General features: G+C 43.4%; 1 protein-coding gene across 1 annotated transcript; it reads left to right on the top strand.

Moving 5' to 3' along the window:
* Positions 1-550: 550 nt before the first annotated feature.
* Positions 551-9,540, top strand: LOC307255961 (angiomotin-like 2a). The gene is made up of 11 exons (XM_080034796.1): positions 551-700; positions 1,301-2,104; positions 2,664-2,832; positions 4,183-4,327; positions 4,445-4,534; positions 5,259-5,554; positions 5,971-6,146; positions 6,277-6,378; positions 6,517-6,713; positions 6,899-7,033; positions 7,552-9,540. Exons 2-11 carry the CDS (start codon positions 1,383-1,385, stop codon positions 7,635-7,637), a joined length of 2,118 nt encoding a protein of 705 aa, XP_079890922.1. The 5' UTR covers positions 551-700; positions 1,301-1,382; the 3' UTR covers positions 7,638-9,540.
* Positions 9,541-15,030: the final 5,490 nt, after the last annotated feature.

The raw sequence follows: 15,030 nt of genomic DNA, 5'->3' as shown, positions 1-15,030 counted from the left end.
ATAATGACGTCAATCAGTAATACAATAGCATAACTCTGACAGGAGCCACTTTGCATGTGGAATATAGCCTACTTTTACTGTTTACTTTTAATACTAAACATCTTACATGTTGTGAGTTGTGTAGGCTTACTTTAACTCAAACCAAACTCAAAATTTCAATGCAAGGCTGTTTTACAGCGTATTCCAACTTTTATTGGATTAAACCACCTGATTTGTTTTGCCCATTGAACGAGTTATTTAGGGGAACAAATAGCACCATGGCCGCCACTAAAACGAGTCTGTAAAGTCAGAGAACAGCGAGCATGAACACATTAACTCTGTCTAAGTTCCTATACTTTTTTTTTTTTTTTTTTTTTTTTTTTTTTTTTAACTCCTCATTGGTAATGATAAAGTGCATTGCAGCCTTCTCCCCTCCCCCCATCCCGTGTGGTTTTACGCGTTTGATCCCAGAGGGACCTCGCGTTTTACATTCCTGGCATTCCGACCTCAGTCCCTCCTCGGTTACTTATTATCGCCGCCTGCCTCGCTCCACAATCATTTCACAGCGAGAGAGGAACGCGGCAGCCCGTCTAGTGGGGAAGGAAGATGAGACACGTTTGACTACAGAAGAGAAAAATACTCATGGAAATAGTGGAATAACTCTAAAACTTTTACTTCCGTGATCAAGAACAACGTTTTGTTACGATGAGCGTGTGAGCTGGTAAGAATAATGTATATTTTCTTTACTGCCTTTGCCACGAGAGAGGAAAAACAACCAGTACGAAAGTAAATAAAGTACCTCTACGGTCCTAATTTATGGCTCCAAACTCGTGAGAGTGTATTGTGAGGGATTACAAAGCCGTTCGCTGTGTTTTTAAACACGACGATTACGCTATGAGACCAAAATGAAGTTATTTTACAGTGCGGTTTCGGGCGCTTTTGCTCCCCCGTGAGATTGGAATTTTGGGCGCATGCATTTTGAGCCTGCGGTGGAAAATGTCTCCACATCTCCGTGTTGTCGCTGTTGGTAAACTGGACTCGAGTCTCCACTGTTTTCGTGTTATGTAATGCTCGAACTCATCATTGATATGAGCATTTGACAGAGGTTTATATAAAATATTATAATATGATTGACATCCTATGATATGAATATAAAAGCCAATGTTACTGTTATTGTCAAGGCCTCAAACCCAGCCTTTCTTCAAATGTGGCATCATTATACTGTTGTATGTTAATGTGTTTAACTGTCAGTTCTCTCGGATACATAAGGTGTTACTCTGCCAACTCAAACTAATTGCACTCTCATTCTTCTCTGTTCCAGGTTCACAGCTAATTTATTTAAATATTTTCATAATAAGAAACAACTCAACAAGTCTTGACTACAACAGCACACTCAAAGCAGTATGACGTCCACCGAGGAGCCGTCTGGCACGGTCCTGCACCGGCTGATCCAGGAGCAGCTCCGCTATGGAAACCCCACAGACACCCGCACCTTACTAGCCATTCAGCAGCAGGCCCTGCGAGGAGGCAGTGGAAGCAACAGTGGACCCAGCAGTGGAGGTGACATGGGCAGGAGCCCACGCTCATCTCTGGAGAGTCTCTCTCAAGAGGAGCCTCCGCTCCCTCAGCTCTCTGCCAGGCAGGAGCCTCAGGGCCAGGAGCACCAGGGGGACTACCAGCACTCTGAAAGTGGCTACCAGCTCTACCAGCTGCATGGAGAGGAGCTGCCCACCTACGAGCAGGCCAAGGTGCATTCTCAGTACCTGGCCTCTCACTGGGCTCCCACGGGCCCCACAGGGCAGCTCCATGACGGGACCCTCCTGCACGAGGGGGTCTTCCACGAAGAGGCAGATTTGATAGGGCTCAAGTGCAGCCACGTGCGGTCGCTCAGTGAGCATCAAATGCAGATCTCTCTGGAGAGGGCTAATGCAGCTGCCAAGGTGCAGGCCATTAGGAGCGCCTCTCACAGTTACCCGGAGCTTCCTTACTACGCACCACAAGAGCTCCAGAGTGTGGGCCAGAGCCCGGACATGCGCAGCCCGCCTCCAGAGTATTCAGCCCCCATCCAGGGCCAAGGATTTATCCCCCATCAGGTGCAGGAGACAGCCCAGGCACAGCAGCACAGGTACATACAAAGACAACCTTGGAGAATGTGGTTGTGTGTGCATATTTTTTTGAACTACAGTAGTATTACATCATGCTCTGTGGTGTCGTTTTTGTATGGGAGCCAGCAAGTGCAATCATCTTCCAGGGCTCATCATTGTATTTCACATGCGTAAACACATACTTAACGATGTGAGTCACAGGGTGGCCTGCGTACCGTTTTTTCCCCCTCCTTGAAATAGTCTCAGCAAAACAAGTCCAGCCCTGTAGGTGTTTGTAATGCCTGGCATACTGGAACAGGATATTTACACATGCCTGTGTTGCCTAGGATGCGTTTTACTAAAGCATGTGCCTCATATAGGCCTTTACATTCTTCACACAGCCACTGGAGTCGGCTTGTCTGCTCGTTGATAGACGGGAGTGATATTTCAGATACCTCACTCAAAAATGAAGTTCTCACCTTCAGCTGTAGCCCTAGTCTGTATGGGATGTTTTGATTCACCTGAAGCAGCCACACATTCAGATTAATAATGAAGGAAAGCATTGGTTTTCATTTTTACTCAAAAACTTCTCTCTCGTAGGTATGTCCAGTCTGTGCAGCAAGCTGAATTGCCCTGCTACAGCTCATACAACAGCCTGCCACCTACTGGCCTGGAGGAGCCTAGTCAGGTGGAACTGCTGCTGATGGAGAACGAGAGGCTAAGACAAGAGTTGGAAGCACACAGGGAGAAGTCAAGCCGCATTCAGAAGGTAAGGAGAAAATCCACCACAGAAAATCTTATTTTTACACCACCGACATCTCACCCAAACAACCAAGCTCAAGCTAGAGTGCAAAACATCTTTACATTTTATTTCGGGGAGTAGGGTTCCACTTTACTCGTTGAACCTAAAAAGTTACTGCCTATAATGGCAAAAAAAAAAAGCAATTCAGAGGGGAAGCAAGACAACTTCCTCTCTCCATCTCAGCCACCTGTCTGTGAAATACAACCCCGGTCCACAGTTGTCCCCCCACCCCGACATCCAACTCCAGGCACACTCCCTCATCTGGACGGGACAGATGAGATCAGCAGCTGCTACCTTCCATACCGCAGAGGCACAAACAGAGGTCACAGCCCTGCTACTGTGTTTACACACTCCTTTCATTGTGGCGCTGACCTCGTGGAGGCCAGAGAGCGAGAGTGTGTGTGTGTGTGTGTGTACGTGTGTGTGCTTTAGTTCCAGAGAGGCCATAGATTTTAAGCGTAATCTGGGGCTTGTCGGACAGCAGTTGATCGGGTTGTGACCCAGGCGCACAGCTGATGGGGTTGGGGGTGGGGAGAGAGGGTCTATGGCAGGTGGTGGGCTGCTGTGTAAAAAAAGTGAAAAGTCCCCTTTTGTTGGTCCACCACCTCACTTTTAACTCCCAAATGTGTTGCCTACCAAACAAGCCCTATATATAAAGAGCTTTCCCTTGTTCAACATTGTGGAAACTGCTCCAGTAGACAGTCGACACCTTAGCCATTTTTTTTTAAATCCACTCTCACTCTGCTGGAATTATGTCACATGGCCCTTGTCTTGTCTCAGCCTTAAAGAATGATAATTGCCGGGGTTGGAAAGTTCTTTCTCCGTCAGGCCGCAGCCCTGAGTAAACATGCCTGTGTGACTGCTATAATGGTGGGGTTCTTTTTTGCCGTTTCCACAACCCAGGCATAGGCATGCACACCTTCCCTCCACTGGCTGCCTTCCCGGACCTTTGTGTGTGTGTGTGTGTGAGAGAAAGTGTGTATGTACATGTTAACGTGTGCTTTTGCGGCCTGTTGTGTAAATGCACGCTCTTGTGCGCTCACACACCTGGAACTAGAGCTATCAGCCCTCAGGAATGTAGATATAAATCAGTCTCACAGGGAGTGGTGCGGGCTTGAATTCCTGCTCAGAATTATACCACACACACACACACTGACTCTACTGTATAAACACAGTCACATATGTACCCACATACATATCATTATTATGTATACTGTACACATATGTATTTGTATGTACTGTGACAACATGAATTAACATTCCCAGCTCCTGCCTGACATGTGAAGGTTAACCAAATTTTTATTCTTTACGTTTCAGTTGGAGCAGGAGATCCAGCGTATTTCAGAGGCCTACGAGACACTGATGCAGGGCAGCAGTAAAAGAGAAAACCTAGAACAGACGCTGAGGAAGAGGCTAGTGGCTGAGATCAGGAGGCTGCAGGATTTCAACAGAGATCTGAGAGGTACGGACTGCTGCCACAACAAGGCCCATAATAATAAACACATGGAAATATTCCAACCACAACATCAACCCCAGTGATCTACACAGATTACAATGTTGTTCAATTCTTTCTATGCAGAAAACCTGGAAAACGCCAGAACACATGTTGCAAAAGAAGTAGAAGCGGCCGACCACAACCAGCACATCATGGCCAAACTCCTTGAGCAGAGTGAGTATATGCCCCCCACCCCCTCTGAAACTCTCCGTTACATCGTCCTTTGTAATCAACATGCTTGATTGGACTGGATTGTAGCATAGCATGGGGCCCATTTTGGTAGCTAAGGGGCATCCTGCTTGCAGGAATTTCACTTGCGTAACTCCCGGCTTATTTGGTGAGGAAGCCTAATAACAGGGAATTCAATCCACGCACGCTCCTTGCGAAGGGGGAAATGAGGCAAATCACAGAGGAGCAGTGGAAGTGGTTGAAAATGAGCTCCCCCCGCCTCCCCACCCACCTGTTGTTAGTGTGATTTATGTCGTCGGTTTGAGGGGAACTTGGACTCATGCAGAGTGGTGGTGTTTGTATGGCCTTGGTTAGGAATGCTATGCTGTGCTATGTGGGTCAAAGGGATAGGACGGCTTTCTCTAGCCCCCATAGCCCCCTCCTTCATCCTCTTGGCATTCCAGGAGTGCTTCGCTAAATGAAGAACACTGGTCGCCATGTAGCAACTCTTGCACTTGTTAGTGGGGTTGAACTTGGGGGGGGGGGGGATTGTGGATGGAAGCTGGTGTGTGTACTTTCACGGGGCAAATTAAAAATGATTTTATATCTCATCTCATTTGTCTTTTTTTCCCAATATTTTTTTGTGTGGCAATTTTGCTTTGAATAGACAGTTTCAAGTTTTGATCAAACTTGTTAACCTGCTAACCTTTCCTTGTCCTTCTTCCTTCAGATGAGGAGCAGAACTTTGAGGTGGAGCGTGTGGAGCGGGAGCTGCAGCGGTTGCGGAGCACGGCGGAGGAGCAGAGCGGCCGGGCCAAGCGTCTGGAGGAGGCCCTGGATGCTGCTAGAGGACGGGGCAGACAGCTGGAGGAGGAGCTCCGCAGGAAGAGGGCCTATGTGGAGAAGGTGGAGAGGCTCCAGAGCGCACTGGCTCAGCTGCAGTCCACCTGTGAGAAGAGAGAGAGCCTGGAGATGAAGCTGAGGACCAGGCTAGAGCAGGAGCTCAGGAGTCTGAGGGCACAACAGGTAAACAACACCATCCCGACCCAAAATAAAAAGAAGGGGAACAAATTTGGTAACACAATACAATACATTAAGGGTACATTAATTAACTGTTACTTAACGCTAAGTTAATGCTGAATAAGCAATAACCAAGCATGAACTAACTGTTAACCCCTACTTAGTTAATGCTTGAGTTAACTCATCAAAGTTCATGCTTAACCAACCATTAACTTACAGTTAATAACTAAACATTAGCAGTTAATTAATGCTCAATAAGAATTGAATGTGCACAACCTAACCATTAAGAGCAGTAAGTAGGTAATAGTTCATTAACGTAGCCTTATTGTTAAGTGTTATCAAAAAATCATATGATTTTCACTTTTTTGAATATGGGACAATTCATTGAAGTTAACCTTATTTTTTTCTTTCCCAACCCTCAGAGGCAGTCCCAGCCCCCGGGAGTGACCATGGGCTCTCTGCAGGAGCGTCTGCGGGAGCGCGAGGAGCGGATCCTGGCCCTGGAGGCCGACATGGTGCGGTGGGAGCAGAAGTATCTGGAGGAGAGCACCATGAGGCAGTTTGCCATGGAGGTGGCTGCCACCGCCGCAGCACAGAGGTAAGAAGAAGATCAGACAGCCGGGTCTTGACTTTAGCTGGAACAACATATATTCAACACTTTTTATTTTCTTCAGCTCGTTTGAATTTGAAGTTAAGCTATACCTTCTTTTGTTTTTTTCTTTTTACAGAGACACCACAATCATTAACCACTCGCCCGGCCACTCCTCCAACAACAGCTTCAACGAGGACCTGCCCGGCGCCGACTACAGGAATCAAGAGATGGAGAGCAGGTGCGTCCCTGTTACTAGACTCCCTCGTTTTTTCAAGAACAACCTTTTTATTTATTTTTTTATATACAAATCTTGACATTTCTTTTTATTAGCTTTGCTGACTCCTCATTTGTTTTCTTGGTCATTTTTTTGTATCAGGATCCGTGCTCTATACGCTCAGATCTTAGAAAAGGACGCAGTCATCAAGATACTCAACCAGCGGCTGCACCAGGACCAGGGTCGGAGGGAGGAGCCGAGTCCCCGCACCAACCTCCTGAATACTGGGGGGGTACCTCTCCGGCCAGCCTCCTCCACGCCCTCCATCTGCACCTTCAACAACACCACAAAGAGTAGAGGTGAGGAGGCGGAATTCCAATTATTAATTAGGGGTGGTGCTAAGGCTAAGTGGCCTACTATGCTTCTTACATTACATTCTCCGAACCATTCAATTTGCCCTCTGTATACATTCAACACTTTGGATCTAGTGGAAGCTGCTAAAAAGTGAGCAAAGAAGACAAACTTTTATTATTTCCTCCTGTAGGCAAGAGTCTTTCAGATGACCAGACGTGGCCATACCGTCAGTTAACCAGCGCTCAGTCTGAACCTGGAACGCTAGAAAGGCCGGTGGAGGGAACCAAAGCCAGAGAGGCTGCCAGCACGTCTACGCTCAACAGCGGTGAGTAATCTATCAAAGATGCGCGATGTGTGTTTTTTTATTTACGAGGGGGCCAATAATCCAAAGAAGTCCCCCCCCTTCTTTATGAAACATGGATGATAAACAGTTTGCACTCATGTGGCATGGAGCATGAAATAACAAGCCAGCACAAGCATAGACTCTGCACATGCAGCGGATGAGAACACTCCACGGAAAGAGTTTTGTTTGGACCTCATCTTTTTTTAATGGATGTTCACATTGATTAACCATGGTGCCTCTCGAGCAGCCAATCAGATACCATCCGTTCAGGTCATGGTTCATAATGTGGGCTTTGTGGAATGTGCATGGTTAGGAAACAATGCAGATCTGTTGACTGAGCACATTCACCAGAGTGGCCTGTTTGACTGTGGAAAATCGCTGTTAACCTTTAGTCAAAGATAGCTGAGCTGTATCCGGGATTTTTTCTACTCTTTTCAGCCTTAAGGTGTTTATTATAATTATTCATTCTCACTTCTTTGTTTCTTTGTTTTCCCTTACAGACAAAGCAGCTCCTAAGAAGTTACTGTCAAACCCTTTCAGAGGCCTGGACGTGCTGGAGTCAGAGGCAGTGGAAATCTTCATTTAAGGAACAGAAAAGGATGGATTTTTTTGACTGAGGAAAAAACAAACAATTCTGAGAATCTGTGAAGAGTGCAAGTTGTTGAAAAGAGAATGGATTAAATATTGGATGCAAGAATGTCGTGGAAAGAAGCCAACGCACAGGGAGAGGGGGGAGGACTGTTTTCACATTTTGGAGCCAGAGCTGTGCTCCGATAGCCTGGAAATCCAGACCTGCCGCTGGCAAATTAAATTTGCTGCGCCTCTTGGTCTGAACATTCTCCATTGAAGCTCATTAAATATGTCAGAAAATTCTGAGCTATGTTTCAATTGGTTATATCTGATATGGGCGGGCCAGAGCCCTATGTATGGTGCTCTGGGGCGGACGTAACCGGATGACGACAGTGCTGTGCATGTGCCGTCAAAGCTGTGATAGTAAACAACAGAGATGACTGTGGATATGTTGTTTGAGTTTGAGACAGCTTTGTCCTCGACCGTTTACAATTTGGAAGACGGCACTCAAACCTTTCATTAGCAAGTAAGAGGAATGTTCTGTTTTGCCGACCGACCACGGCAAAAGTTTAATTGAACAGTTAATCCCGCTGTTCGCTAAACCAACGGGGCTTAATATGTCACCTTGTTCATTGGTCTGATTGGTTGTAGTGCTATCCAATTGCGTGCAGTGGTATTTGAAATGCACGAGTAGGAGCCGCTCCTTGAGTTGGGAAGGTCTACTGATCGTGGCCAGACCCTATATCGTTCTAGATATGGAACTGGATTTCCAGGCTAGTGCTCGGACTCACTCGCTCTCACTAAACCGGACAGCTGCAGGCAGTGTGCCCGGCCAAGGGAAGAAAAAGATGAATCTTCTGAGGTACTTGGACAGTATTGTGGATTGTAATAGGGCAACATGTTCTCAAAAAGTGTATGCCAAAATATTTATATAAATATATTTCTATATATTATATACATAATTGCTGCTTTCCCTGACCCATTTACTACCCTCTTGATCTCCCACCCAACTCCATCAAATTTTAAAAGCTACATATTTATCTTACCTGGTTTCCTCATTCCCCAAATATTAACTTAAGCCTTGAGCTCTTCTAGATGAATATTCAATATGATGTTTATCAATGTGTATCCCCCACCCCACCACCACAACAAAGACAAATGTGGCTTCAATGTGAGTAGCCTCATTCCTCTTCACAAGGATCTGTTCGGGAAGTCTTCCCCTTTGTTCACTAATTTAAGCTGACTACAAATGAAACACTGCTGATTTAAAGGCTCTTGCTGTCCATGTTTCTTAAGCCCAAAGTAGCTGGTTCTACAGAAGCTTAGAGGTGTGTGATCAGTGAGATGCATCATATTTAAAAAGACAATTTGGTGTTTTTTTTTTCTTTTCAAACTCACACAAACCTGGTGTTGTTTGTTGGGAGGATGTTGCATCAAGGTGTTGACTTCATCTGTTGCATTTTTCCCCCTGACTACTTCTCAAAAGTATGTTTGCGTGTGTGATTACGGTATGTGAGTGTGTTTCCCCCAGAAGAAAAGCGAGGTGATTCAGCTGGTCTGGTCACCGCGCCGGGGTTAAAGTTGAAAAACTAGTGTGTTGGTTTTTTGTTCACTGTGAGCTTTGAACTAACAAACAGGTTAATTATTATTATTATTATTATTATTATTGAATTTTATACAGATGTTTGTATTGTTGTAGATGAAATAGTGCTTTGAGCAGGATGCCAAAGAGTTAATGTATGTTTTGTTGTAAGTTATGTGTGCCGACAATCATGGTCATGTCAAGCTGTACACAACCAACCAAGTGTTGACTTCAAACAGACATTTCTGTGAACTTCAAATAATATGAAGGTTTTTACAGTTGAATTCATGCAACATTTCATAAAGCAATAAAATATTCTAATATACATGAGACGGCTCTTTGACTCGTAATCTTTTTTCATTGGCATAGGATTTTATTTGGTAAAAATATATAAAATAAAAATCTGGATCTATTTTCCAATATAATGACTTGTCTTAAATGGACCATTCTGGTGAATGTAATGAATCCTATCGTCCAGTTTCCCTCCCTCACATTGTCACTCTATCTCCTCGTTCCTGCCCTTTCCTTCCACTGCAGAGAAGAGTGCACTTCATTAATGAATACCAGAGCTGCATTCTTTCGGGTTCAACTTTCTCGGGTGGCCTGCTCTCTTGTTCTCTTCTTGCCATGAAGAGCATGCTTGACATAGATCACATTCTCATAGCGACGCCTAACCCTATAAGGGACAAAGACAGGTTTCTCCCAGATTAGCTGCTAATGCCCTTTGAAATTCCTGCATGCCGCCGTCCACCTTTGCTAGCATGTGCTGCATTCCTGAATGCTTTGATTGCATCCAATATAAGTCACCCAGAGGTGTTTATGAACTATTTCAGGACGTGCCACTGGATATGAAGTTGAGAGAAAGGAGGGCTCTGCTATGTGGTATCTGTTACAGGATGGATCTTTCTCTATCTCTCACACACATACACCCACACACACACAGATTTGGACCTGTGCCAGTTTAGTTTGTTGCTGTTGAACAGCAGTGACAATGAGACTTTACAATGCATTAGGACAATGACAAAGACATTATGGTGCATGTCATCGGTATCCAGTCACACCCTTTTATATACTATCTATGTCACACCGTGTGATTCATGTCATGTGTATGATATGAAACATGGCCGTGTTGGAGAAGAGTTCACACTTTTGATTGGATAAATGCAGAGTTGATTAAACATGTAACCAAAAAGAAAAAGTAGATAGCCTTCTTCACACGTGTTGGTTTTTTGCTGTATATACACATTGAGAAATACGAAGAGCTGACAGTAGGTATCTTTTGGAATCCCACAATTGGATTCGAGTCTTTAACCTTTATTTATACAGGTACAGTATATCCCATTGAGCCCGAAGACTCTTTTGCAAGGGAGACCTGTTCCCATTTACACGTTACCATTCACACACACATTCATACACCGATAGCAGGCTAACTATCGACATTCACACGAGACAAGGTGGGTGAAGTGTCTTGCCCAAGGACACAACAACTATGACACAGGTGGCAGGGCGGGGATCGAACCTCCAACCCTTTGATCATCGGCCGACCCGCTCTACCAACTGAGCCACAGTCGTCCCACAAAGTCCGAGTCCGATTATGGGGTCGCAATTACCAGTGCTCACCAATTACAGTACGTTTATTCAAAACGATTCCCGATTCAAAATCGTTTGCTCGATTTAGTTCAAAGGAGGATTTCAGGATCTACTCTAGTCCATTGTGTGCTATGAGGCGTTGTGGCATTTTGGCACAAAAGCAAATTGAAATATAGATAAGTAAACATTACCAGTGGCAGCGAAATACATAAAAAAAAAAGTTTTTTAAGGAATAATTTAATATCATAGAAGATAGAAATCGCAATTTTACATGAATAGTTTTTTGGTAACACTTTACAATAAGGGTACATTAATTAACTGTTAGTTAATGCTTAATTAAATCTTAATAGGCATTTACTAAGCATTACCTAACTGTTAATACATGCTTAGTAAATGCTTAATAAACATAAACTAAGCATTTACTAACTGTTATGTTTAGTTGATGCTTAACTAAGCATTAGTTAACAAAGCATTAACTAACCGTTAAAACTAAGCATTAACACTCACTTTATGCTTAATAGGCATTAACTATGCATTAACTAACCATTAATAGCATTAACTAACAGTTAATTGATGTACCCTTATTGTAAAGTGTAACCAGTTGTTTTTCACCACCCCTAGCTGGTAGTGTGCTAGATTGTTTTGCTTCCCTTTGATATGAGACACCTGTCAATAAGACTCAGGGCCCATAGATTTAATATAACTGAGTGGCACTGTGGGGCCAATACACAGTCTTTCAAAGTTATCCATTAACCATTTCCTAACCAAACTAAGTTATGCTTAAATTTTTCTGCCAACTTTCAAACATTTGCTCATTGTTTTTCACAACTGAGCCAGAAAATCCAGCTGCAGTGTGGTGGTTTGATAATTGGACAGAGGGAATATGTGAAAACACCTCAGCATGCCTGGACTTGGGCAGAGAGGATGTGAGCTGGCAGTGAGATAGCGCGGATGCTTTTGACCGAGAAGCTCATATGGGAAAACACAGAGCAGGAACTGGCGGTATGCGATGCCATCAATCATATTTATGAACTGAGAGCTCTTATCTGGCGCGCTGTCTGACAACATTGTGAAGACTCGCCAAACATTCCTCTGCGAATGCAAAAGGCAGCTGACATGTTTCGACTGCGGCTCTCTCTCCCTCGCGCTCCTCTTCTTTTTCCTAGAATTGATATGATGGAGGAGGTTGGAACGCAAATGAGAGGCAAGGGTCAAATTCCTTTGTGTTAAACATCCAGGAAAAGTACATTTTCAACACTTTTTGGAACAGTGTTCCCCAACCCCTCCTCTCTCTGGCGCAGCCGCAGTCACGTGGAAACCTCATATTCACCGCGCTCACCATGAAAGAAAATGGTTTTGTTGACTGTGTAAACTGGGGAAGTGATCTTCTCACACTGTGTGTTTGTATGCACTGCAAGGGGTTTATTGGCCCCGTCCTAATGTCTACAGTCTAACAGCACATTCCTACTAAGCATCAGCCTTACAAGATTCAACACATTCAGCAAACATGCCAATGATGGTAAACGACGATATCAAAGAGTAAAAGGAATGCAGATTGCCCTCTCCTCACATTGGTATGATAGTTAAAAAAGTAGGCTACTATTTAGATTTCTGTGGACTATATTTTCAAAATACACACAAATAATAGCTTCTGTGTAGCCTACATATCACATATCAAACACAAGGACACGAATGCATGTGGAGGCATTGTGATGAGCGATCGATTGACTGGTTTCCTCTGGGCAGATTTATGCAGCACTGATTAATGGACACATGGAATCACTTGTTAAGATACCCTGCAGGGGGGTGGGGGGGGGGGGGGGGTGAGTAAACATCATCAGCCCTGTATCATGTCTTTCTCTGGCCATAAAACCCTAGAATGTTTCTTGACGTAGGTAATACTTGTGTCACAGCTGAAGGGACACAGGAGACTAATGCGTCACCACCTGCCACACAAGCTTGATGCAGAAGGCCAAAGTGGTGTACGGCGTTAGTGTTTGCTCAACAGGCCGTTTGCTTAAAATCCCAGAGATGACCTTGAGAACATATTTCAGCCACACATCCAAGTGGCAGGTCAGTATTATACGATGTTATGAACGCCTTATACATCTCTACTGACTTTCTTTCTTAAACAAAAAAAGAGGAAGGTGTTCTGAAGTCTACAATAATGTTTTTTAAAGGTGGAATATAATGTCGATGAGGTGAGGTTTAAATATGGGAAAAATGTTTGTTCTATTTTTATATGTATTCTATATGTAATGATATATGCATTTGGGACTTCAAAATCATCTGCATTAAGACATTTAAGAACCTCTAAGCAGCAGCACTGAACACATAAAAGCCATAGGCTACATGTGTCAATAAACTGGAATGTTTTTGACCCCTGTGGAGTGGAGGATTATTTCGCAAACCATGAGGCATGCACTAGCTAAAGCACTGTATGTGCCCCACCTACTGGAAAAAAACATGTGACCTTTGACTTAGGGGAGTAGGTCTATTAACTATACACACACACACACACACACACACACACACACACACACACACACACACACACACACACACACACACACACACACACTGAGGTCATCTTTTGGGAATGTATGACTGGGAAACTCTTGAGGGTTAGGTGTGTATTTAAACACTGTTGATAGGCTATGTAGGTTACAATGTCTGTGGTTAGGCAATACCCAGGTAAATCAAAACAGCAGTGCAGCCAATGCAGTTTTGGAACGGGCCATTTGGTATTATTCTGGCACAAAATGTAATATTTAATTAGCCTAGTTAAATTACCAAACAGTAGGCTACAACACACTTTAAAAATCCACATTGTGTTATCATTGGGGCATTTTAGGAACTTGCTTTGGAACCAGCAAGACATTTGAATGTCTCTTGTAACCTATTAATTCATATGCTGTTTCGAATCATGTTTTAATATATTACATTATTCAGGTCTCTTTGGTAATATCTGAGTGGGTGTTCCATAAAGTAGTAAAGTCTAATCCCTTTGAGGCGGAGCAGCGCCACCTGCTGGAAAACTCCCGGACCAGGACACATTGGTAGATCTACACTTTTGCCACCTTATACCCAGGGGGCAAAGTGATTTTATGGACATGGAGCGTTGTAAAAGGTTGTTCACCAAAAATGACATCTAGGACCTTCCACGATCACAACCTGGGTGGACAACCTTGTCAACAAGCTGCTGGAAAGCTACAGCGGGCCGACATTGCAAATCAGAACCACTGTTTAAGTGAATGGGGGTGAATAGGGATGGGCTAATGGGGAATTTTTTGAACTTATAGATATCATTATGAAACTTTGCCAGTTGATTGCTGACATTAAAACAAAAACTTTTTGTATTACAGTATTTTCCAAAATGTTTAAATAAATATGAAAAATCATCAATATCTTACTAATGATGCGTAAAGTTGCATATCTGCAAAGCCCCAAAATCTAGATGTTGGAAGAAAACAAAGTCAATTTGTTTTTAAATTTTTAAAACAAAACACGTGTCCAACTGCCTGAAGCCTTTCCTAATCACAGTTCAAATTTGATCAATAACCCATAGAAAATAAAAATTTTACACAGTTACATTTCATGTGCCATGGACCAAAAGTGTCCTTTTGGAGTCTCCAGCTGGTATTTTAGGAAACGGCTAGACATTCCCTTGGAAAAAACTGTGTAAAAAATTAATTTTCTATGGGTTATTGATCAAATTTGAACAGTGATTAGGAAAAGCTTCAGGCAGTTGGACACTTGTTTTGTTTTCAAAATTTAAAAACAAATTGACTCTGCTTTTGTCCAACATCTAGATTTTGGGGCTTTGCAGATATGCAAATGTACGCATCATTAGTAAGATATTGATGATTTTTCATATTTATTCAAACTTTTTGGAAAATACAGTAATACAAAAAGTTGTTGTTTTAATGTCAGTAATCAACTTGCAAAGTTTCATAATGATATCTATAAGTTTAAAACAAATCCCTATTAGCCCACCCCCATTCGCTTAAACAGTGGTTCTGATTTGCTCTATATCGGCCCGCTGTAGCTTTCCAGCAGCTAGTTGACCAGGTTGTGGGTTGTACACCCAGGTTGGGATCCTGGAAGGTCCTGGATATAATTTCTGGTGAACAACCTTTTACAACGCTCCATGTCTGTTTTTTTTTTTTTTTTAAAAAGGGGTTTTGCCCCCTAGGTAGGCTATTAGGTCCATTACAAGAAACTTTTACGGGACAAA

This window comes from Ammodytes marinus, assembly GCF_949987685.1.
Source record: "Ammodytes marinus genome assembly, chromosome: 9".
NCBI lineage: Eukaryota > Metazoa > Chordata > Actinopteri > Uranoscopiformes > Ammodytidae > Ammodytes > Ammodytes marinus.
This window is presented reverse-complemented; position numbering and strand designations above follow the sequence as displayed.

What these genes read in the sequence shown, in the direction of transcription:
- LOC307255961 (XM_080034796.1), top strand. Translation starts at nt 1,383, where the DNA reads ATGACGTCCACCGAGGAGCCGTCTGGCACGGTCCTGCACCGGCTGATC. An exon ending in GCCCAGGCACAGCAGCACAG is followed by an intron (nt 2,105 to 2,663) that starts GTACATACAAAG and finishes TCTCTCTCGTAG; the next exon opens with GTATGTCCAGTCTGTGCAGC. An exon ending in CAACACCACAAAGAGTAGAG is followed by an intron (nt 6,714 to 6,898) that starts GTGAGGAGGCGG and finishes TTCCTCCTGTAG; the next exon opens with GCAAGAGTCTTTCAGATGAC.